The sequence below is a fragment of the Protopterus annectens genome, chromosome 6.part1, assembly GCF_019279795.1.
Source record: "Protopterus annectens isolate FY-2018-M chromosome 6.part1, PAN1.0, whole genome shotgun sequence".
Classification (NCBI taxonomy): domain Eukaryota; kingdom Metazoa; phylum Chordata; order Ceratodontiformes; family Protopteridae; genus Protopterus; species Protopterus annectens.
In genome coordinates, this window is record NC_056738.1 from 177,509,340 (window position 1) to 177,534,632 (window position 25,293).

At 37.5% G+C, this 25,293-nt stretch overlaps 1 protein-coding gene across 1 annotated transcript in view; it reads right to left on the bottom strand.

Annotated features, from left to right (window-relative positions):
* Positions 1–207: 207 nt before the first annotated feature.
* The window catches only part of LOC122805267 (mannose-binding protein A-like), a 136,780-nt gene continuing 111,694 nt past the window's right edge, over positions 208–25,293 (bottom strand). Inside the window, exons 4-6 of the mRNA XM_044075356.1 lie at positions 15,886–16,002; positions 1,249–1,332; positions 208–239 (exon numbers count right to left, since the gene is read on the bottom strand). Coding sequence (XP_043931291.1) covers positions 208–239; positions 1,249–1,332; positions 15,886–16,002 — 233 coding nt within the window. The remainder of the gene's footprint in view (positions 240–1,248; positions 1,333–15,885; positions 16,003–25,293) is intronic.

Consider the following 25,293-nt stretch of genomic DNA (forward strand, 5'->3'; position numbering starts at 1 on the left):
AAAGCAGAGGGGAAAACTGGAAGGAACGGAAGTAAGATTATCCTGATCCCTGCATGGTGGATAGAAATCCAAGAAGAAAGCATTGGAAAAGAAAGGCTTCCACAGACAGGAGTGACAATTTGATATGGTATTGATATGGAGGGTTATGATAGAGTACAAGATCAGGGAGTGAAGAAAAATGGGGAAGAAAAGGTGGAACGTGTCATTTTATAAAAATACAAAAAGTGCATAATCAGGACCTGGTTAAAGGGAGAAAATGAAGACAAAAACGATAAGTAGAAGGGGAAATGAATCAAAAAGTGAAAACAGGGAAGAGGATGGAAAAAAAAATCAGAAGATGGGCAAATCAAATGCAAAGAAGCAAATTGTTAAAACAGAGGTGAAAAGGGAGTAGAAATCTGGGAAATATTCACATCAGACTAACATGGAGAATGTTGTTAAACATGCACAAAGGTAAACATTACGATGAATGAAACGAAGCATGCTATAATTATATTAGAGTGCCAGATGTGTTGATATATCAATGTATATGCATTTACCAAAAAAAAAAAAAAAAAAAAAAAAAAAACAGGAATCTCCAACATATGCAATAGTAGTACATAAATATGACTCTTGGCTGACTTCAAACACAAAGCAAGGCATGCTTACACCTGTGCATCATTAATACATTTCATGGTAAACCTACAAAGGATTAATCAGAAATCTGTGCATTGCCCAAAGTGTAGCCACAGCAACAAAATGCTTGCCTTTAGCTGCCCTCAAATTAGCCTCAAATAAAGCACAATCCCTTTAAGATACTTGTATTCAGAATTACAGATAGTGGTTTCACAATCTATTACAATTCTCACTGAAAAGAAGTTACTGAATTCAGTAACCCTCTTTGTAGGAACTGATGTGGTTGATGAGTTAGCAATATCTAGATTTAAATAAAAATAATGATTGCACTCTGTGTATGCAAGGCCCCATGCTCTAGAAAGTCCCAAGGACTGATATGTTTAGTATTTTATCTTTGTTAAATAGATATTCCAAGTTTCCAATGTATCTGAACTCCTGTATATTGTATTGCTTTTGAAAATGTCAAGAAATAATTATACATAAATGGAAAACATGAAATAATTAAGAATATGCATATCTCTTTCAAGAGACTTAATGCCTAAAAACACTTCTAAGTAATTGCAAGGCTTTGTACGCTTCAAAGAGAGAGAGAGAGGAGGAAGCAAATGATCTGAAACAAAGTTAAATACTTACCTTTTTCAAGTTTTGCAATTCTCGAGAGTGCTGCTGCAAGTGAAGTTTCCAAGCCGCTCACACGTTCCATATTACAGGGAGCTCCTAAGAACAAATGTTAAGCATGAACAGAAAAAATAATTGTGCTCGTTTAGAAAGTATATACATTTATAGACCAACTATTCCCATATTCCCACTATTCCTATAGTCCTTCATATTCAACTACACAAGTCCTTTCTTCCTCATGCACATGGCCATATTTATAATTTCAGCAAACTATTTGGAGTGAAAAAAACATGACAAATGTATGAAATCAGATAAATAATTAGAATGTAAAAAGTTAGTTAACATTTCATTATTAGAAAAATATTAATATGGAAAATCTCATAAAATAGCCTGAACATATTTAAAATTTAACATTCTGTTAAACTGAATGATGCTTGGTTACTGTTAATCCATATTATTTTTAACTTGACTTGTTGCAGATGAACCGTATATAGAAAAATACTATTAGAATTTTACGTTAGGTGACAGACAAATAGACCTTTATGTAAGAAGGTGCGATTACAATTCTCTAGGAACATATGGTCACAAAACTTGGGCTGGCAGGTTCTCTGACTGGAAATGCCTCTTAATGGCTTTAAATCAGGATAAGAATAGCAGTCAGAACTACTTCACTTACCACTGACAGTGACATGCACAGTTTCAGTAAAGAATATAGCCTCTGTTAAAGTCATGGACAAGTAATCTTTTAACAAAATCAAACTGTCATAAATAAATCATTCTTTCTGGACTTTACTTATGAAACATGCAGTGATGGATTAAGTGCATCCTGAGGACTCAAACCATGGGTCCCACAAATACCTTCTTTTTAGGACCATACATAAATGCACATATTCTTATTCACCTTTCTGAATATATACTGTTTTACCAGATCATTTTAATTTGTATTTGTTTTAAGGCTAAACAACTTTCTGGCAAGAAAAGAAACTAATTTACTAATAATTACAAACTGATCCAATTTTGAATACTTCCTGGCCAAATTTCCGCTAGTAATATAATTACCACCTCGGGTCTCCTCTGAAAAAAAGAGGTTGCTTACCTTGTGGGACTAATTTGGTCAAGAAAGGATAAATAAAAGTAAAAATAGACTACTTGAACTACTGTCTATCAATGCCCATACTCCTCAACAACAGCCACTTTGACTATATACACCTTATTTATCTGAATGTGATATAAAATGGCCAGGGTAAAGTATTCTACATTGCTTTGCACAAATACAAATTAGTCATGCAAAGCTATACTAGTAACTATTTAACTTGATCATGACAGCAGGATTAATCATTTTCATCCAAAGACAGCCCACATACATAGCAATTGTATCCACATTGTTGATTATTTGCACTTCATATGTCACTGGTAAGATTAATTGCCACTGTAATATATGTCAAGTTTCACACAATCTGTATATAAAATATGTTAACTTACTTCACACAAATGCACACTACTCCTGCAAATATAGATGGACAGTTTAAAATGAGCACAAGGCAAGAGGAAAAGTTGCATTCATCTACAGATGTCTCCCCACCTTACCAATCAGTAATAGCAATTTTGTTATCTAGTTACATCTCAGATACCTGACTGTGATAAAATAATTGTCCACAATAATGAATTTCGAGTTTCACACACACAGTCACAGTAAAGTATTCCAACTTGCTTCCCACAAATGCATGCTAGCCCTGTAAAATCAGAATAAAAGCTGTTTAGAATGAGTAGAGGACAGAGTAAGTTACTTTTATCCATAGACAGGTCACCCCTCCACATCTAACCAGCAGCTATACATATCAGGCATCTAATTGTGATAAATAACAGTTGCAATAATATATTTAAATTTTGTATCACACACACACACACACACACACACACACACACACACACACACACACACACACTAACCAGTTTAGACACAATAAAGTATCCCAACTTAATTACACACAAATGCACACTAGTTCTGCAAACCAAAGACTAACATGAGCATGTAGCAACAGGATAAGATGCTTTCATATGCAGACTGCCCCTCCCTACTTATATTTGCTTTGTTGACTATGTATACCTCAAATTCCTTTCTTGACTATGTATACCTCAAATTCCTTTCTGCAATGAAAATTTCAGCATTTCCACCTTAATCAAGTGAAGCTTTCATAAAAGGCCATCGGAAAAATCTGAGAAATTATTCCGCAAAGTTCTGTAATGTATCAAAAAGTTAAAAAAGCTGCTCCGGAAAGTTTGGTAAAGCATTGGTAGCTCTCAAAGGCTATTTCGTAATGCACAGTAAAGCATCAAGAAATCTAAAAAGGTATTCTGCAAAGTGCAATAAAGCACTGAGAAGCCCAAGAAGTTACTCCAGTTATTTGAAAGTACTAGGAGGTTGTTCATTCACACAATTCCGAGAAGCTGAGAGAGAAAGTATAAGTACTGAGCACAAAAGCATTGAAGAAATTGTGTTTATGCCAATTACTTATGCACGTGTGTGTGTATTTATATGTACTTGCAAGACCCTTCACTGATGTGTTAATACGGCAGATTGATTGAAAACCTTAACCACTTGTATTTGATCAGAATATTGCAGAGAACTGGAGAATATTTGAACAGTACAATATTTTCATACAAGCAGCTTATGCAGATAGAGGCACATTCCAATGCATTTATTTTGCTAAACCTAGCACACTCAGAGGCCATAGAAAGAGAACATTCTTTTGTATAGCCCCAGCAGTGTACTAAGGTAAAGGTGCAGACCACCATATTGTTGTGCAAGCTGAATAAAGGGAAGACAGAGTGTTTGAAGAGTAAGTTCAGAGAAATGTGCAACCCCCAAATGAACATTACATGAGAGATTTGTTTTACACAAGAGATCAGAAACCAGGGGAAATGTTTGCATCTTATATAAATGTCTTGAGAAACAAAGTTAAAATGTGTTGGTTTGGTGATGTGAAAGATGAGCTGAAACAGGACAGACATGTGTGTGGTATTAAGAGCTGCAGTGAGAGATTTTACTTTGTGACAGAGATTTGACATTAAGTTAATAGAAATTTGTCATATCCATGAGATGACAGAAAGACATACGAACATGCTTGCAAGTGACAAAAGCATAGTTTCAGTAAGCTCCAGAGCAAACGTAGATAGTATGCAACACATGGCAAGCAGAAACAGGCCTAAGAAAAGGGCAGCCACAGGGTTTCCAAAGAAGGTACAAAGCTTTCCAGAAAAAGTGCAAGCTCCACCGCCAGCTCACTGCAACACAAACATGAGTCAGCAAAACCCAAGTCTAGCTTTGTTAACTATCGCAATTGTGGTACAAATCTTTAGTCTAAAAGACATAAGTGTTTACCATATGTTTAGCAATGCCACATGTATAAAACATGGAACCATTTTCAGAAGGTTTGCAAATCAAGTAAGCAAGCCTCACGCAGTTGTAAAGAAAGGTCACACAAAGAAGCAAGTTGATCAAGTAGAACCAAACTTTATATGTGGATGATGTCTCAGTACTTGGAAAAAGAGCCGATGCAGTAAACTTATTTAGAAGGAGTGAAGTGTTTTGCAGCATTCAGATCAAAGGAAAATCCAGAGAGCTCAAAGTAGACACTGGGTCAAAGTGTAATGTTATATCAGCAGATACATTTGCAAAAGTGAGAACCAAGGAACTCAGTGTGACCAGCAATGCTAAGACTTGTTGCATATGGCAGTGAGGACATTCAAACCGAAAGTTCAGTAATACTTTGTTATTTGGCTGAGAACTGTTACAACTTATGCAGTCCAATGACCAGTGCAATCTTTACTATGTCTCAGACAGTTTGAGAATGAATCTGCTTTATTTTGATAAAAGAAGTTTATCATGCGAGTGGAGTTCCAAGTTCAAGTTTTTCCAAAGCCATTTTCCTCGGAGTATGCTGATGTTTTTGATGACAAGTTAAGGAAACTTCCAGTTGTGTATTCCATGAAGTTGGATCCTCAGGTCACTTCAGTAGTCAGACCAGCAAGAAAAGTTCCAATAGTAATGCAAAATAAATTCAAAGCTCACTTGGATAAGATGGTGCAGCAAGGTGTGATTTGTCCAGTCACAGAACCAAACTGAATGGGTGTCCTCCATCTTAGCTGCTCAAATTCAGACAAAAATAAATCAGAATATGCATTGATCCTAGAGATTTGAACAAAGTATTAAAAAAGGCCATATCAGCCAATGCGTACAGTTGAGGATGTTGCAGCTCCAATACCAAATGCTATGATACTTTCTGTTTTGGATGCATGCAGAGAGTTTGTTTTGGCAAGTGATGCTTGATCACTAACCCTCATTTCTAACTACTTTGGTACTCTTGTTTGGCAGGTACAGATTCCTACGGATGCCATTTAGTATAAATTCTGCAAGTGAAGTCTTTCAGCATGCAATGGAACAATTTTTTTCAGGATATCCTTGTGCCATAATAGTAGATGATATCTTAGTTGGAGGCAATGGTGAAGCAGAGTATGACAGAAACCTCAAGAAAGTTCTAGACAGAGCACGTGAAGTAAATTTGAAGCTCAATCCTCTGAAGTGCAAATTCAGACTTCCAAAAGTAAACTATGTTGGACATTTGTTTAGAAATACAGGCTCAAGACCTGACTCAAACAGCTAGTTTAGAGAGGTCAGCACCAGATAATGTGCAAAGTTTACAGAATTTTCTGGACATGGTCAATTTAGGAAAGTTTATACCAGATTTCAGTGAGTTGACAGAACCTTTGAGAGAACTAACATGCAAAAATGTTGAATGGTCATGGCTGCAGCATCAGAAGTTGTTTGATGACCTTAAGCAGGAAATTGCCGCCTCAGCTACGTTAAGGTACTACGATGTGAATAAACCACTTCTTTCCTGTGATGCTTCAAACTTTGGTCTAGGTGCAGTTATTCTTCAAGAGGGCAGAACAGTAGCCTATGCATCTAGGACACTTACTCAGAGATGCATTATGCTCAAATTGAGAAAGTTTTCCAAGTTTCATATTATATTTATGTTCGAGCTATTCAGATTGAAACTAATCAGCCACTAGTTACTATTCTAAAGAAGCTTATGCATTCTGCTCCAGTGAGATTACAAAGAATGATGCTTAAATTGCAAAAGTACACTTTTAAAATGTCCCACACTAAAGGTAAATCGTTCTATCTGGCTTATACCTTATCCAGATCACCAAGTACAACAGAACAGCTTGCTGCTGAAACTTTTGACTGATGTAATGTCAGTGCGTAATTTTTCCACCACTAGATTTGATGAGTTGAGAGATCACACTACGACTGATCCAGTTTCACAAAAGCTTAACCACTACATCAATGTCAGATGGATGTCAAAGAATCTAGTGTATCACCTGAGGTGCAATCATTTTCCTTACAGAGATGAATTGTTGATGGAAGATGGCGTTATTTTCAAAGGTCCTAAAATTGTTGTCCTTTCTTCCTTACAGCAAGAATATATTCTAATTTTGCATCGTGGTCACCCAGGTTTATTATCCACTAAGAGAAGGGCAAGATAATTACTACTTTGGCCTTCATTATCAAAATACATTGATAAGAGTTCTTTCTTCTTGTTCAGTATGTAATAGTACCAGAGTGCATTTGCAAAGAGAACCGCTTCAGCTAAATCCAATACCTGAATTACCTTGGTCTACTGTAGCAACCTCTAGTTACCATTCTAAAGAAACCTATGCATTCCGCTCCAGTGCGATGGTAGACTCAAACTGGTTTGAAATTGATCAACAGCTGTTATAACCAAGTTAAAATGTCATTTCTCAGTTCACGGTAGTTCACACAAACTTTATTCTGACAATGGTACTCCGTTTACTAGCCAGTTGTTTCAGAAATTTACAAGATAATGGGACTTTGTACATGTCAGTAGTAGTCCTGAATATCCTCAATCCAATGGTCTAGCTGAACGAGCAGTAGAGTGCAAAGCAATTACTTAGTCAAAACGTGACAATGTATTCTTGAATTTGCTTGATATCAGAAATATACCTTGTGATGATATTCTTGGCTCACTTGCTCAAATACTTTCCAGGCAAACTAGAACTACACTACCTATTTCATCAAGTTTGTTACAGCCTAACTTGAACAATAAAACAATCAATGCTCAATTGTTGAAGCATAATATCCAGAAATCTAGTTACGACAGATCGAGCAGATTATTTTTTTGTTTGTTGAGGAGAAATGGTATGAATTCGGATGATGACCGAATAGGACAGATTACAGGCATCTGTGCCGAGCTGAGATCCTACTTTGTAACCTCAGAGGGTGTGGAGTATAGCAGGAATCACAGACTTCTTCCTGTACCAGAACCATCATCATTGCAATCATAACATTGTATCTGTGATACAAACTCTAAATCAATCAAAGGAGGAGTCCGACATTGTTTCCAGACCAGAAAAAGTCTGATGCTGTTCCAGAGTAATTTGAACATTCCACAGGTCAACCACTTGGCAGAGACTGTCCCAGTTGCCAAATCTGATTTCCAGTTTTATGTTACACAGTATGGAAGAGTTTCTAAGCCTAGTGTGAAACACACAGCAACATGGACTCTGTGTGTGTGTGTATACCTAGTACTGCATAATAATGCAGGTCTTTAGATTATCTGTGATTTCTGCATGCTAAATAATCTCATGACAAATTGCATGATCTATTTTTCAAGGAGGGAGGATGTAGTAATCTGTGCATGCTATGTCTTTAAGAAGCATGTGAGGCTGTGCATGCATGTATAAATTCCAGACACGTGCAATCCCTAGTGCTATTTTGCAGAAGCAGCCAGTGAAGTGAGCAAGTATGATCACAGTAGTTTGTATACAAGTTACCAAGTCAGTCAATAAGCCTCTACAATGTGCTTGTATAGAATAAAACTACTTAAACAGAACCGACAGACTCGTTAATTCGTGTACCAACACAAAAGCGACAGTTACCCAATATGCACAATATCTTTATATACATTTTCTTCAGTCTTTTCTTGATCTTATCTCTTACTGTGTTTAATGTCTGTCAAGCTTGTTTATGTCAGTTTTTAAAGTCTTATATTTTTTCTCTCTCACCTTAATCAAGTGTCTTGTTCTTATGGAACTGCATCCTCCTGGAGTTGTGTGCTTAGATCCTAATGTTAAGCATTTTTTTTTATTTGTTTACATTCAAATAATTTCTCCTTCAGAATTTGCCACATTCCTACTGCAGTATTTCCACTGAATGCATCACTCCAATTAGACTTCCATACAGTTTTGCTTCCATATAATCTGTTATTAATCTTCTGTACATTGGTTTAAGATTTCAGTTTGGAAGAATTATTTAACAATAAACTAACCTTTATAACCCCATGATCATTGCAGATCAATGGTGGTAAAAGTTTACATGGACCAACAGTAATTTCTTTAGGAGCACAAACAATTTCTAGCATGTTCAGTTCCCTGGTAGACTTTAGTCTGAAGCAATTATTCCTGAACATAGGTTGTAAATGGTTTCCTTATTAATCTTATTGAATCCATATTATTTCTGTCTGTTTCTGGTAAATGTCCCCCTTCCACTATTATTCGTCCCTCCTGTGTTTCCTGCAATGTTTGAATCCCTCTAGGTCATCAGCATTTGACTATTGTGGTCTGTACATCCAGCAATTGTTATATGTTACAGAGTTGTCTTTATTGTTACAGTTACACAATCTACAGTATTGGTGTTGGCACTGAACATATAATAATCACAGGTCTTATAACCATGTTCAAGACCTATCATAACACCTCCACTTGATTTTTGTTATAGTAAAAACATTTATACCCTGACAGAACTGGTTTCCAGTCATTGTTCTTTAACCACATTTCACAAACAATAACACCACTAATCTTGTGGGAATGTAGCAAGTTTTCCTAATTAAGAAAAATTATTAATTCTCCTTGCATTAACAGCCAGAGATGCACCAAATGTTGCTATATTTTATTTTTATTTTTTATTTTACATTTGTTGACCGGGATGATCCGACTGAATACATGTCCATTTTCAGCGGAGGCCCAGGGAGAAAAGCTCCACATTGACAGTAAGTTACATACACGTTACATAGATACATATTGTTTCATTTAGTAATTAATGCATATGAGGAGAAGACTTGAAATATATGTATTCTAGAAAAACATCTTCGGAATAGCAATCAGACTACAACAGATCTTTTTCTTCTCTAGGTTGTCCTTTTAGCAAAGATTAAAGGGCTTCCATTTATGGGCAGAAAAAATCTCAAGGAAATATGGGGTTAGGTCAATTGAGAATAAAGGTCTAAAGTTTTTATACTTGGATAGTCCTGAAGAAAAGTATGATCTTGGCTTACTGAAGAGGAGTTAATCTGGGTTTGAGCATTGGCAAAGCCAATGTGACTTAAAATGGTATTTTAGACTCTTTTTGAATTGGGTTAGGGAGGTAGTAAGAGTGAGGTTGAAAGGAAGGGAGTTCCATATTTTTCCAGTGGCGTTAGCAAACAGTGCATCACCCCCGGAGTTATAGGATTTGACTGTTTGGACAAGTAGCCTGTTTGATGAGCGTAGACAGCTGAGACTGGTGTAGGGTATAATTAAATTTTTCAGTGCAGGAGTGTTGTCAGGTTGTTTGAGAATTTTAAATGCTTCTATGAGTTGGTTCTGCTGGAGAAGGTTTGGTAATTCTATCCAACCGAGGTTTCTTAGGTTAACACAGTGATGGGTTCTATAGTGCATGCCAGTTGCAAATCTGGCAATATGATTATAACATGAGTGTTTATTTAGGTCAGATTTGTTAAGGTTAGTAAGCATGGAGGAGGCATATAGAAGGGTAGAGAGAAGATGTGAGTGGGCAATGGCCACTTTGGCAATTGGAGTTAGGAAAGATTTTATCCTATATAGTGACCCAAGTTTCTTGTTAATGGTTTTAATGGTTTGGTTAATGTGCATGTCGAATCTAAGTTTATTGTCAATGGTAACTCCTAATAGTTTGGTATAGGAGTCTGGGGAGATGATAGTCCCATTGTTGGATTGTATAGTAAAGGATATAGGACAGAGTTTATGGGTTGGATGGAAGAGTACTAATTTAGTTTTGTTTGGATTCAAGATCAGTTGACGACCTGATAGCCAGTTTTCTACTGCAGTAAAAATGCATTGGGTTGTGGTTAGTAGGTTAACTGAGATGTATCAGAACAAACTAGTGTCGAGTCATCTGCATATTGAATACAGGTGGCCTCAGGGATGGCTGTGTAGAGGTCATTAATAAAGACTGAAAAGAGAAGAGGTCCCAATATGGAACCTTGAGGAACCCCTATGGTATTTGGTAAGAGGCGAGAGAGCTTATTCTGCCAGAGTACTGCTTGTTGCCTATCAGAGATAGGCATGAAACCAGTCCAGTGTTTGGTTGTCTAGGTAGAGTTTTCAGAGTGTGGAGAAGTAGCTGGTGGTTAACCATATCAAAGGCCTTTGATAGGTCCAGAAAGAGAGCTGAGGATATTTTTTTGTTATTCTGATTATGGTTAATTATGTCAGTAATATTTGAACTGTTAAATTTTTGAACTGACAAAAATCCTGCCTTGTGTTTGTCAACTACTAGAAAAATTCTCTTACCTGATCTTGGCAAGTGTACCTGTCTAAACACGTGCGTCCAAAATTAGGCTCAGATGTTCTACACATTTCTCCAAAAATCTTTTCATTGACAGTGACCCAACTCACCTTTCTATATGCGATTTTTGAAAAATATGGCCCAATACCTGTACAAGGTAGTCTAAAGAAGGCTGTAAATTCCATACTAACACTTAGAATCCTTGTGGATGAGATCATTTATACCAACACTGAAAAACAGATCTATACTTCCTAAGACTAAGGCATTCTAAGGCCTCTCTCACATCTTCTATTTTTGCTCCTGGCAAGCATAACACTATTCAGTGTTCATTATCTCCTATGTAAATATATCAGTTCCACTAAAAATTTAATCTCCAATTACATGAATCTTTTCTGAGTAGATGTGAAGAATCTTCAACTTCTAGTACAGCAATATCTGCTCTATCAGTTGGTACAAATGAGTGATCTTCATCCCTGTTAGTGTTATTAATCCCACTGCTTTCATTGCTTATTACATTTGCAAGCATACAATCCTCATACAGTTTGCTTCGTACATCCACAGCTTGAGCCATGTTGTCAGCTTCTGTCTTTATCCTCTTTCTTACAGTAACATTCTTCCATGTTCAGTTTTGATTTTTTTCCTTTTTACCTGCCTCTTGCCTCTGTTTCCTACATTCTATAGACTGAAGGTTTTCTGATAGAAAAATAGCATTCCCTGTAATGCATTACATAACAAAGCAGTGTCCTTTTTATTTCATAGGTTCATAGATTAGTACTAGGCTAATTGCCCTTGTGGGCCATTTTAAGCCTATCCAGCTACTCCATGTGAGAATCAAACCCTGTACACCTTGTGTTTACAAGGTACACATCTTAACCATTGTGCCACTTTTAGTATGTATTCTCTTTGCTTTATAGACATTAGTCACCTTCTTTTTCCTCTTTGTTGGGAACATGATCTTTTTTTTCTTTTTAGTATTTCTTCTATATGTTCCAAATCTTCAGGTTGCTGAATACTTGTATCCAGAATTCCAGTTGTCATTGGTATGGTCTTGTTCAGTAAGAGTTGCGTGATCTTTACTGACAGACACTTAAGCACTGAATCTTACTATATGATGTATGTAAGAAGTGTATACAGCACTGAATCTTACTAGGTACTGTCTGTGGTAAAGTATATAACTTTATGCAGCACTAAATGATGCCATGTCCTGTTATGTCTGAAGTAGCAGCAAGAAACCTTTGGCAAACTGTATGCGACATCTAAGTAAACAGCAAGTATTTGAGTGCTGAATTAATTTATACTAAGGAAATTATATACTTATAATATTTGCTCTGTGCCCATATAGAGAGTCTTGCTTCAGTAAGAAAGCCAAGTTATCATGGCAATTAAAGGGTATCTTATAAAAGTCCTTGGTGTTATACTAAGGACTTGCAACAAAAGTTTGTGGAAAATTTGTTTTACTAAATCTGCTGCAATAGTGTTTAGTTAGTATAAATTACCGATTCAAAAAGTGAAACACATGGAAAAAAGAGGATTCACTGCTGTGTGAAGCAAAAAATGGGTGCTAATTTTAAAAGCAAAACCCTCTGAAAGTAAAAAGGAAGTTCATATGGGAATGAAGAAAAAAAATGTGTACAAATTTGTCAAAACTGACAGTGAATTATCTGAATTAAAAATGGAGGGGGGGGGGCAAAAAGGTAATAAGCAAAATATATGTATTGCTATCACTTAAGAACAACAAATGCTAAACTACTGAGATACAGGAAGATGTATTCACAAAAGAAATGTGATGTTGGCCAACTAAGTCTGGTCACAAACAATGCTGTGGTCCAACAGAAAGAACATGCTTTGCATCAGAATTTTATAGATAGGCAGTAAACCTGAATGGTTTTCAGTCCAATGTGGCAACAAAGTGAATCCTTATTTGAAAATGATTCAAGCTGAATATTAAAGGTTATAAGAGATCTGGGACGGATGGTGCTGAAGACAGAACGGTTTTAAAAGAAACTACATATTGTAGGGAAGATATACTTTTGCAGCCAAAGGCTAACTAAGAACATGAGAAAATAAGACTCCCCTCCCTTTGTCAATACTGTATAATTTTACAAGATCAAGTTAGAGCATTAACAGAGAGTGCAGAGATACTAAGACAACCAGGAAGTATTGTCTTTATGCTGACAGAACTAACAGCAGTGATGGAAAAGGTTTTTGAGGATGAAAATAAAATGACAGTTTTAGAAGGTTGTTGGCTGAACATGACCAGCAAAAGAAATGACAAAAGAAAAAGAAGAAATAGTTAACTTATCAAAAAGACTCACTGAATTATATGTATAGGCTGGAATAATAAAAACAAGAATAAATTGGAAGTACTAAGTCAAGTTACATCACAAAGTAAAAGGAAAATAACCATATGATTTGGTGCTGGAAATTAAAAGTCAAAATAAAAAAGTTAGTTTCAGGTTCGAGCTGACATTGTTTACAGAGTAAAAATTAATAGTGTCAGGAGCAACAACAGATAATGTTCTGCTTGATCTATAAACTAAATACCTGAATGTGCATGCCAAAAATTAGTTACTAAAGATACATCTCTAAGAGCCTTAAAAATGGTCAAGAAATGCACAAAACCCATGCTAATAATAATAAAAATAATAAGTGGAATAATAAGTGGTCCAGCTTATGCCACAAAGGAAATTTGAGATGATACATGAAAGTAGACATCGTCACTGGTTGGTGGCAAACTCAAAGGCAATATGTGAAGACATATTGAGATGAAGTTACAGCAACTTAAGTGCACATAATAAACATATCCAGGTGCTAAAAGAATGATTGTCTTATTAATGTACTATAGAAAGAAAGAAAAAAAATAAAAAAAAAAAAAAAAAAAAAAAAGAGAAAGTTGCCTTGTAGACTGAAAGAATGTGATTCTTTTCTGAAGCTAGACACTCTAGATTTTACAATTAAAGTCCAAAGCAAATATCTGAAGGAAGCAAATAATAAATTACAATAATGTCTGGCAATCCTTGTTTCTTATACCAAGCTAATACAAGCAAAACAATACCTTCTAACAAAAAGAGAATCATCCTAACTTTCAGAAGCTAAGAGAGTTGATCGCTGTAGAGAATAAAGACCTTCAGAGTATGAAAGCCTTAGGGACAGCTGAACAAAATTGTACTGAAGATCAGATTAGCATGCCTGGGAAAAGCATAGAACAAACATCTGCAGAACTTAGAAGTTGCAGAAATACTCAGATCTAACTGGGAATGTAAACAGTAACTCAACTGTACGTCATGCCAAGTAGAATCCAATCATGAGCACTCACTTTACTTGCATCTGATGTAAAAGGAATCAGAATTTGATACAGCACAACTCTTACTTTTTACAAAACAAACGAACAAGTACCTCTTCTGCATTGTGTGATGTCTCAGAAAAAATGTGATCAGCCATTTCAGAACCTTATTACAACTCTGGAGATGGTGCTGTAGATGGTTCTGATACTGATAAAGAAAAAATACAGGGACATGATACTATGGTCTCCAAGACAGCAGATGACAGAGTAAAATCCATTGATAGGAGTTTTCATATTAAAATAGTCTAGATCAGGCCCTTAATTAATACGATTGTATGAAGGAAAGAATTAACAATGGAAAAAATTTATGTAGTATACCTATCAGCAAAAGCCTTGACTAACCTGATAAACTTGGAGTGCCTGAAATGGATGGCTGTTTATGGCATACAACCACCACAATGTTATGCCTTTTACTAAATGGGACTTTACCAGAGACTGTTATCACCAAACTAAAACTTGGATGACACAGTCATCTGTCATTAAGGCCAGGAGTCAGTCAAGCTGGGATCTGACTGGCTGAAGAGACTCATCCCTTCATATCGGAGATGGGAGGTCATGGGGTATAGTGATCCTACTGACTACTGTGGGGCATGTGGAATTGTAGTTTTGGGGCATTATGGAAGGAACACCCACATAACTGCCCTGATGTGAGCAAACCACCCCCCACCTGATGTCAAGGAAAGGCCAGAAGCAGGTAGAAAACAAAGTGAAAAACACAGCTTTGACCAGACAGAAATACAGAGATGTGGGCCTCTCATAGGAAGAGACTTGGCCATAAAGAGATAGACAGAGGCATGAAAACAGACTAAAAACAGACTCAGAGCTAGGAAGCCCAGACAGAAAAGCTGAGACATAAGCCTTGAAATGTAAAGTGATGCAAGGAAAATCGTTTTTTCTATAAAATTTGTGACCATGCCTTGTCTAGGTTTATGGAAAAAATGGTAATTTTAAATAAAAGTTAGTCTACAACGTTGGACCTGCTGTTTTCTTATGTGCTAAAGAATTATGAATGTATACTGCACTGTTCTTATGTGCTAAAGAATTATGAATGTATAATGCACTGTTTTAATTCCGCAAGCTATATTTATATACACACACTTTTTTGCAGGGGCAAGCCCCCTGCACATACATTGTTAGCTATATATACCAACTCTAACAATGCACAACAGCAGGGAGAGAGCAAATTACCAGACCCCACTATACTGCAATCTCAGCACACAGCAGCTGTCAGGATGCAAAACAATAATGTTCACTCTGTTTTCTCAAAGACTTCATTCAAATCTATAAATATATAAAGTATTCCTGCATGTGGTCAAAATGGTGCTTTGTCAAACTGTGTAAACTGAAAGAGTACTGTTTTAATGAAACTTCCAACCAGAAGAATGATGAACTTGCCCCCTGCAGGACCCATGTTAAATATTGTTTTGGCATCATAAGTAAGGGAAGCTATGAGAAAATGGTGAAATTACCCCCCCTGCTGCACCTATGGTAAAGCTGGTTTAGTAGTATTGCTGAGAGAGAACTTGGTAACTTCACATCAACAAACTTTGGATTGTTAAAGTTTGATGTATTTACATATAGCCATGTAAATATATACTATATATACACACACACACAACACACATATATACACATTTAGAGGGAGAGCGAAACACACACCATGGAATCTGCTTTGTGATACTTAAATACTACTGTTTCTTACCTTGTGGTCCCATATCTCCCTTTCGGCCTTGTTCACCAATACTTCCAGCAGGTCCTGGAGGGCCAGCTTTTCCTGGTGGGCCCTGCACTCCTTTTTCTCCCTGATTTCCCAGTGGTCCTAGAGAAGAAATGTCAGAATAGTAACCAAGTTAATGTCTGTTGTATATATTGGCATTAGACTTTCCATGTTTTATTTTCATTGCGTAATGCAGAAACATTCACACTTGTTAGGAACATTAAAAAAAAAAAAAGAAACTCTAATATGAAGAGCAGTGTAGAAAACTGATATATTTCACAAAGATGATACACAAATGGTATGGTTAACTGGAAACGATAAACACAGGACATAAAAGCACTTTAGCAGCAAAACAAATATGGTCAGGAGGCGGCCAAAGTTAAAGGAAAGAGGAGTGCCTACTGCATAATGCTACTGCAGGTGGCCTACTTTTACCAGATAAAATGCAACATCTGCCTGTAGTAGTCTTATAAAGATGAAGGAGACAGACTTCAGTACTTAAAGCATAAATTCCACTGATTGGTGTCCCAAAAGAGAGGAGGTATAGGAATTCTAGTAAGATTTCCAGTACAACCTAATAGACCATCTATAAATTTTTTTGGTGCTTAATCTACAAAAGCGTAGACAGCTGTCAAGGTCTGACCACACAAGACCTGTGAAAGATCACATGAACTCTGTGGGTATCACCACTTGCAAGATATCAGTGCAATTAAAGCTGTGCATCTAGTGTACAACAAGGCGGCACAGATCAGCAGATACAGAGACTGCTGGGTCATTTAACAGGTAACAGCAAAAATTAAGCCAGAGATTATCCATTCCCGGTCTTGCATAAATTTCTGAAGCAATCCCTGCTGTGGAAGTGCAGAGTGAGTGATCACACATGATGTGAAATGCATCCTCAGAACAATAACTGACATGAGGACAGAGGGCTACCTGCTCAGGTATGGCATTTGTGATCATAACGACATACCTTTCAACCTCTGAGCAAGAAATTTGGACAAAGCTATAAATAAAATTGGGACAAAGTCCCAAGCTTAGGGACAATTTTTAAATATTGTTCTTACAAACTTAGAAATTTGATAGAACAGGTTTTGCATTTGCATGAATTCTGTGAAGGGCGTGAAGTCAAACTCAAATGCCTCTCATTTTTTCAAACTTCAATATTTACAGATTTGCCAGAAAACCACAATTTATAAAAAAACAAAATCTGGACAGTGTGAAAATCTGCACAGTTGAGAGGTATGTGTTTTGGCAGGGTAATGTTAAGAACCACCACAAATTTCACAAATTAGCATGATCTTAACTATTCTGACCTCTAGTTAATGGATGATACCTTCATTTTGAAGGCATGTGTGCATGTGTTTGTATAAGAGTAACATTCATAGATGGTATATGTTTGAACAAAGGGCCATATAGTGCACCTGACTGATGCCCTAATTATCCACAAGAGCAAGTAAAGTTAGGATTATTTAATACCCTAATCAACCTGGCCATTGCCACAGGTATGGATTTGAAACCCAACTATATTCAATCAATTTTAATGGAGTAGTAGTCAAACACTTAGAAGGCACATTCTAGAAACAGAGATAACAGGCAACTGTATCCATTATGCACATATTGTGTGGAGTCTATTGTTACAGGGGCTGAGTAGGGACTGCAATGTGTCCCATCATTCCAGCTGAAGGCGAAACACAATTTCCCCTGCAGAGTCATCCATATCAGAGGTTCCACGGGCTGTAAATCCATAAAGTCTTCCTTCCAAGAACATGCTCAAAGAATGGCAATTGTTAAAAAGAAAACATGCATTAATGCCCAATACATATAAACAATGTAAAATGCCAATATGGTTTTTATTTTAGGTTAATGTACATGCCCCTATGTAGTTTTAAAAATGAAAAAGATTTTGAAAGTGCTTGCTAAAAACAATTCTAAAATGGCCTGATGAAAAATGACCAAGTATCTAACAGACAGTGCAGTGTAAAATTTTGAACCTGGACTAAATAAATGGTGGCTTTTAAGTGATGGCAACTTTTAATCAGTTACAGTCAATATACCTAATGGGATTTCACATAGCAGTATTCTATGAACAGTGCTTGCTTTACCTCCAGCATTCATCATTTCATACAACCTCACTCAAAAACAACAAAAAAATATTGTCTGACCTGCATTTATAGAGTGCCAGCCTATATAAAACATTTTCCACTATATGCAGATTCCCAGTTATTGTCGCATCATAAAACACAATTGCCAACCTGTTAAATTAAGGATTAATGTGGACATTAATAGTTTCACAAGTATTTACTTACATTACTCCATCATAATTACAGCTGACATACACCCCCCTTTCTGACTTATTAATATTAATTATGTAAATACAGCAGGAGTAGCTTTGACTTCCATGTTCGGAAGCTTTTTAAAAATGCATTTTTCTCAAAAAGAGTCTTGAAACAAACTATTTTGCACAAAACGGTGTTCATTCACAAGGATGTACGCGAATACTTTTTAATGTAAATATAAACGTTGGCTTCACCACATTAATAACATTATCTTTAAACTGCACCAGTCACAGTTAGAAGGTATTTTCATTCTGCATTGTATAAAACAACTGAAACTTCAGAGGCAGAGTTGTATTTGAATTTCCTTAAAATTCTCAAACTGCATTTCAAAAGTTGTTTATCCATTTGTTGTGGCATTTTGACCTCTGCAATCTGAAATGTGCCTCTTTGTAACCAAGGCTACTAAAAAAGGATTAGTTGTATATAACTATTACCTCTATGTGTGTAGGCAGGATTCTACAGTGCCTTCTAAATAGATGGGGGCCTTTGCAGTATTTGTTTGAGCAGCCCAGGAAGCATAGCACAAGATAAAATGTCATCCACTGATATCCCCGCCATCATTCCAATCAGATTATATTAACTCTGCAGAACACTTCATGAGTACAGAATTCCACTGGATCCTGGTTCTACAGTCCTGACTTCTGCAATGGATTCCTTTTTGAGCTGTTACTTGTTATAAAGGGAGGGCAGGAGTGCGAAATGTATCTCCAGATGAGAATGCTGCACGGACTACCACTCTTACAAAAATTAAGATCACTTAAGGTTAGGCAATATCACTTAAATGAAGGCACAGAATAGCAATACTACATACCCAAGGATAATTGCCAATATCAGTGTCCTATAATCACACAAAGCAGTGTTTCAAACATTGTCTCATGAACTCATGCAATCCTTTCTTGTATAACTATGTTATACCTAAAATAAAGCATTAAAGGCACTCCAACATCTACTGTGAACACTGAAATTATATGCACGCTCTTTACAAATGTCCATGTCTCACTGAGCGCTCTATATATGTTGCTATGCTTTGGTATTGTCTGTCCTGGGCAAAGACATCATGCACCAGTAGCATCAGAATGCTGTGCTGTACTGTCAGTCCCTTATGATTTCACACCACTATATTCAGTATTGTCCACATTTAACTACAAGTGCAATAACTCTCTATGACAATTATATGATCATTATCTGTAACACTACACTAACACCTGTCTGCACCATGCATGTACTGTTGTGCAGTTCTCCATTCATGACCTTCAGTACATGCTTTCCATATTATGCATCTCTAATCTTCACTGCATGCTTTCCACATTGCTGCATCCCTGACATTCAGTACATCTCCATTACTGTGTCCCTGGCATTCACTAGATGCCGCCTGCATTGCTACAATATTTTACCTTTTGTTCATGCTGTCAGTACTATGCTATTTCTGTCAGTACGTAACGTCTGCATTTCAGCATCTCTAGTCTTTAATATGCTGTCTGCACTTTTGCTTTCCTCACATTCAGTACATGTTGTCTGCTTTGCAGCATGTTTGACATTCAGGAGCTGCTGTCTTCATGGTTAAACCCCTACCATTCAATACACATGGTCTGCATTGCTATATTCCTTACCTTCAATGCCTGCTGTCTGCATTGCAGTATCTCTAACCCTCAATACATTTTGTCAGTGTATGCTGTCTGCATTGCTGTATCCCATGCACACTGCCTTTATTGCTGTATCCTGTACCTTAAGTATGTTGTCTGAATTTCTGATTACATTTTATACATGTTTGCTCCATTGCTGTATCCCTAGCCTTCAGTACTTGCTGTCTGCCATGCCATATTTATGTATTCCCTTATTCATTGCATTTGTTTATTGGATAGACCATCTGAGCCTTCAAGACCCATTTTCAATGGAAGACCAGAAGAAAAGCTCCTCAGAAGAAAAATACAAACAATTTGGACATTCAGTACACTGTCTGCATTGACATGTCTCATTGTTGAATTCTTTCAATCCATGTCTGCAACTTTGGATCTCCAACCTTCAATATGTGGTATCTGTATTGCTGAAACATTTACCTTCAGAATGTGCCTTTTGCACAGCAGCATATCTATCCTTTACTACATATGCTGCCTGCATTGTATCTCTAGCCTTCAGTCCATATTGTTTGTATTACCATCTTTTCAAACTTCAGTACATCCCACTTGCATTACTGTATCCCTTATGCTGTCTGCATTGTGGAATCTGTAAACTTCAGGATATGTTGTCTGTATTGCTCTAGTCCTTACCTTCAGTACATGCTGTCTGTATTTCTTCATTCCTACCTGCACTGCATGTTGTCTGCATTAAAATATCCTCAACCTGTTAGCATTAGCATATACTCCGATTCTTCAAAATTGCTTTGTTGTTGCATCCCTTTCTTCCAGTACATATTGCCTGCAATGCTATATCCCTTGTTTCTAATACTTTGTCTGCATCGCTGTATCCCTTATATCCAGCGCATATCAGTTGCTTTGCTTCATCCTTTATTGTCAGTAAAAGTGTGTGTGTGACAGCTGGGCTACTTTTCAAATTTGGATTAATGATACAGTGAAGGACAGTGTGGGTAGAAATAGGGGGGGGTACTAGCAAATACCATGCATACCTTGTAGACAAGAATGGGAATAGCCACAGGGGTAAAAAAGTATGCACTTGTGTAAATGTGGTAGACAAGATGAAAGACAAAGGAGGTACGGTTTGCCAAAAAGGAGCATAAGATAAGTTGTAAGGAAGTTTCACTAAGAAGCAGACCGTCAAAGAAGAAATTAGGAACCAAAAGTTACGAGGAAACATGGATACGAGGAGGGCTCTGAAGAATTAGAATCAAGGTGTTACTGGAAATATACAAATGAAAGTGCATAGATGAGATCACGTATGCTCCAGAAAATTTTATTAGCTGCTGTAATGTGCAGTTACACTTCATGCAGCAGTTCATGACTTTTACAGATTATCTAAGCTGCCACAAACAAAATTGCAACTATATTGCATTACCACTCAATGTAAACTCAGTCCTGTTTGTGTATTTTCATTTCAGATTTAGTTTTATTTATTTCCATTTGTTAACCAGGTAGTCTGAATGAGATCAGACAACCCTTACAATTGAGACCCAGTGAAACCTCTAGACTATTAAGTATGCAATATAGCAAAACAAATAGCCTACCATTTCCTGAGGCTCTCACACTTCTGGAAATAACAGTCAAGAGAACACAGCCAAGTCAAAAAGCTAAAAGGTCAGAAGATGGAATAATATCAACCTGAATTGTGGGCCACTGTAGAACAGTCACCCTCTCGGGCCACTTACAATGAAGGAAAATGCCAGGCAACGCTGCCTTCCTCCACTATGTTCTACTGCATAAGCCACACAACTGTACACTGATGGCAAATGGAATCCAAAGGGAGCAAACCCTAAACAATAGTAGCTTGTGGCAGCTTGTATGGATCCTTGCCTCAAAACTGTGTGCCAGACTGGAGTACCTGTCCCTAGCATAAGCTGTAGTTCTGGGCCTAGAGTGTAATGACATATGGAGTGAACTGCCTCATCAGTCTAAGCAGTGTTAGTGCAAACCAGCCTTTGGTGCAGAAGGCTGTGTTCTATTCTCACACCAGGTAGACTGATTGCTGACACTGCAGGGCAGCATAATTGGTGTGCTGCACTCCTGTGTGTGCCATCCTGTGGATAAGACTTTAAACTTGAGGTTCTATCTGCTTGGTTTGTTGCCAGCTCAGGTGGATGTAAAAGACCTATCAAAAAGAGTAAGGGTCCTTTATTTTACATAACATAAAAAACACATTGTTTATATATTTAAAAAATACATATTTACAGCATATTTAAAGGCACATATGTAGACATTTTCTTATAACATCTTCATTGTTATTCTTTCATAACTGACCTCCACCTCCTCCTTCCACAACCATAATGTAATTTTTTTTTTTACAATATATAATTCAAAATCCATTTTCCGTTAAACAAATTTCAGTCTTTCATCCTAAATCTATTACATGAAAAAATAAGAATAGTCAATTTATTTTATGTTCTTATAATACCTATACATAACCATATTCATATCTATATTGTTTATGCTATTAATTCTCAATTCTTTTCACACAGCTATTTCTAGAGTTTCACTTTCCCACTTTCAACTTTCTTTCCATATGGCATATTCCCCTTTACTGATAACTTATCACCAGTATCCATAGAAAATCATGACATTCTACTATCTTGGTACACCACTTTTCCCTTACATAAATGGCTTTAAATCACTTCTGACAAATTTTCCCATGGAATTACATAACACTATTGTTTCATTACATTATACCACAGCCTTCTGTCTTTCTACATAAATCGACTTATTTCTCATGTCAGTATTTGTCTTTATATTATTTTAATTTCTTCATTTATATATTCTCTCATTTTTCTTATTCTCATCATCTCCCAGAAGTTTTTGTAATATTTTCACTATTAATCTCTCATTCTTTTCATTAACCCACTTAACAGTACAGAAATACATACCGGATCGGTCGAAGCCTGGGTTAACAACTGCCACCAGTACTGTTGGCCAACAGGGTGCTGGCAGAAATTGGGCTACTGTTGGCCGAAGGAGGAGAAGAGGGGGAAGGCATGCCTGAAGGCAGGTAAAGGCTAGGACTGTGATAGTGAGGGTTGGAACTTTGATTGTTGGCAGTATGACTGGTATAGGGAGAGAGCTAGCCGATATGATGGACCGAAGGAAGGTTGGCATATTGTGTGTGTGTGTGCAAGAGACCAGATGGAAGGGGAGTAAGGCTAGGTGTATTGGAGGTGGGTTCAAATTGGTTTTATCATGGTGTGGATGGTAGGAGAAATGGCGTAGGCATTATTCTGAAGGAACAGTATGCTAAGAGTGTTTTGGAAGTGAAGAGTGTTGGATAGAGTGATGTTTACGAAGCTGGAAATTGCTGGTGTAGTGATGAATGTTGTTAGTGCATATGCTCCACAAGCTGGGTGCACGAGGAATGAGAAAGAAAATTTTGGAGCGAGTTGGATGAAGTTTTGAGGACTGTACCCAAGGGTGAGAGACTGTTCCCTTCACCAACATGCCCATTGAAATCTGCTCCAATCTCCAGAGGGGATGAGGAAGGGATGGCTAGGTATGGTGATAAGCAAAGGAATGCAGAAGGTCAGGTGGTAGTGGATTTTGCGAAAAGGATGGACATGGCTGTGATGAATACGTATTTTAATAATTGGGAGGAGCATAGGGTGACATACAAGAGTGGAGGAAAATGCACACAGGTGGATTATATCTTATGTAGAAGGGCCATTCTGAAGGAGATTGGGGACTGTAAAGTGGTGGCAGGGGAAAGTGTAATTAGGCATCATAGGATGGCGGTTTGTAGGATGACATTGATCAAGAAGAGGAGGATGAGTGTGAGGGCAGCACCAAGGATCAAATGGTGGAAATTGAAAAAGGGTAATTGTGAGGTGATGTTCAGGGAAGAGTTAAGACTGGCACTGGGTGGCAGTGAAGAGTTACCGAATAGCTGGGCAACTACAGCAGAGCTAGTAAGAGATGGCTAGAAAGGTGCTTGGTGTGACATCTGGAAAGAGGAAGGAGGACAAGGAGACCTGGTGGTGGAATGAAGAAGTACAGGAGAGTATACAGAGAAAGAGGCTGGCGAAGAAAAAAAGTGGGATTGTCAGAGAGATGAAGAAAGTAGACAAGAGTATAAGGAGATGAGGTGCATGGTAAAGAGAGGTGGCGAAGGCTAAGGATAAGGCGTCTGAAGAGTTGTATAAAAGGTTGGACACTAAGGAGGGAGTAAAAGGACCTGTACCAACTGGCTAGACAGAGGGACCGAGCTAGTAAAGATATGCAGCAAGTAAGGGTGATAAAGAATGAGGGAAACATACTCACAAGCGAGGAGAGTGTGTTGAGCAGATGGAAAGAGTACTTTGAAGGGCTGATGAATGAAGAGAATGAGAGGGAGAGAAGGTTGGATGATGTGCGGATAGTGAATCATGAAGTGCAGTGGATTAGCAAGGAGGAAGTAAGGATAGCTATGAAGAGGATGAACAACAGAAAGACCAATGATCCAGATGACATACCTGTGGAAGCATGGAGGTGTTTAGGTGACATGGCAGTGGAGTTTTTTTAACTAGATTGTTTAATGAAATCTTGGAAAGTGAGAGGATGCCTGAGGAATGGAGAAAAAGAGTTTTGGTACCAATTTTTAAGAATAAGGGGGATGTGCAGAGCTGTAGTAACTACAGAGGGATTAAACAGATCAGTCACAGCATGAAGTTATGGGAAACAGAGGGGGGTGATGATTAGTGATCAGCAGTATGGTTTCATGCCAGGAAAGAGCACTACAGATGCGATGTTTGCTCTGAGAGTGTTGATGGAGAAGTACAGAGAAGGTCAGAAGGAGTTGCATTGTGTCTTTGAGGATTTAGAGAAAGCATATGACAGGGTGCCTAGAGAGGAGTTGTGGTATTGTATGAGGAAGTCGGGAGTGCCAGAGAAGTATGTAAGAGTGTTACAGGATATATACGAGGGTAGAGTGACAGTGGTGAGGTCTGTGGTGGGAGTGATGGATGCGTTTAAGGTGGAGGTGGGATTACATCAAGGATCAGCTCAGAGCCCTTTCATATTTGCAATGGTGATGGACAGGTTGACAAACGAGATCAGACAGGAGTCCCCATGGACTATGGATGTTTGCAGAGGACATGTGATCTGTAGTGGAAGAGGAATGAAGGTCAGCAGGACTAAGACAGAATATATGTTTGTGAGTGGAAGAGGAATGAAGGTCAGCAGGACTAAGACAGAATATATGTTTGTGAATGAGAGGGAGGATAGAGGAATGGTGAGGATGCAGGGAGTAGAGGTGGCGAAGGTGGATGAGTTTAAGTACTGTGGATCAACAGTACAGAGTAATGGTGAGTGTGGAAGAGAGGTGAAGAAGAGAGTACAGGCAGGATGGAGTGGGTGGAGAAGTGTCAGGAGTGATTTGTGACGGACATACCAGTAAGAGTGAAAGGGAAAGTCTACAAGAGGGTAGTGAG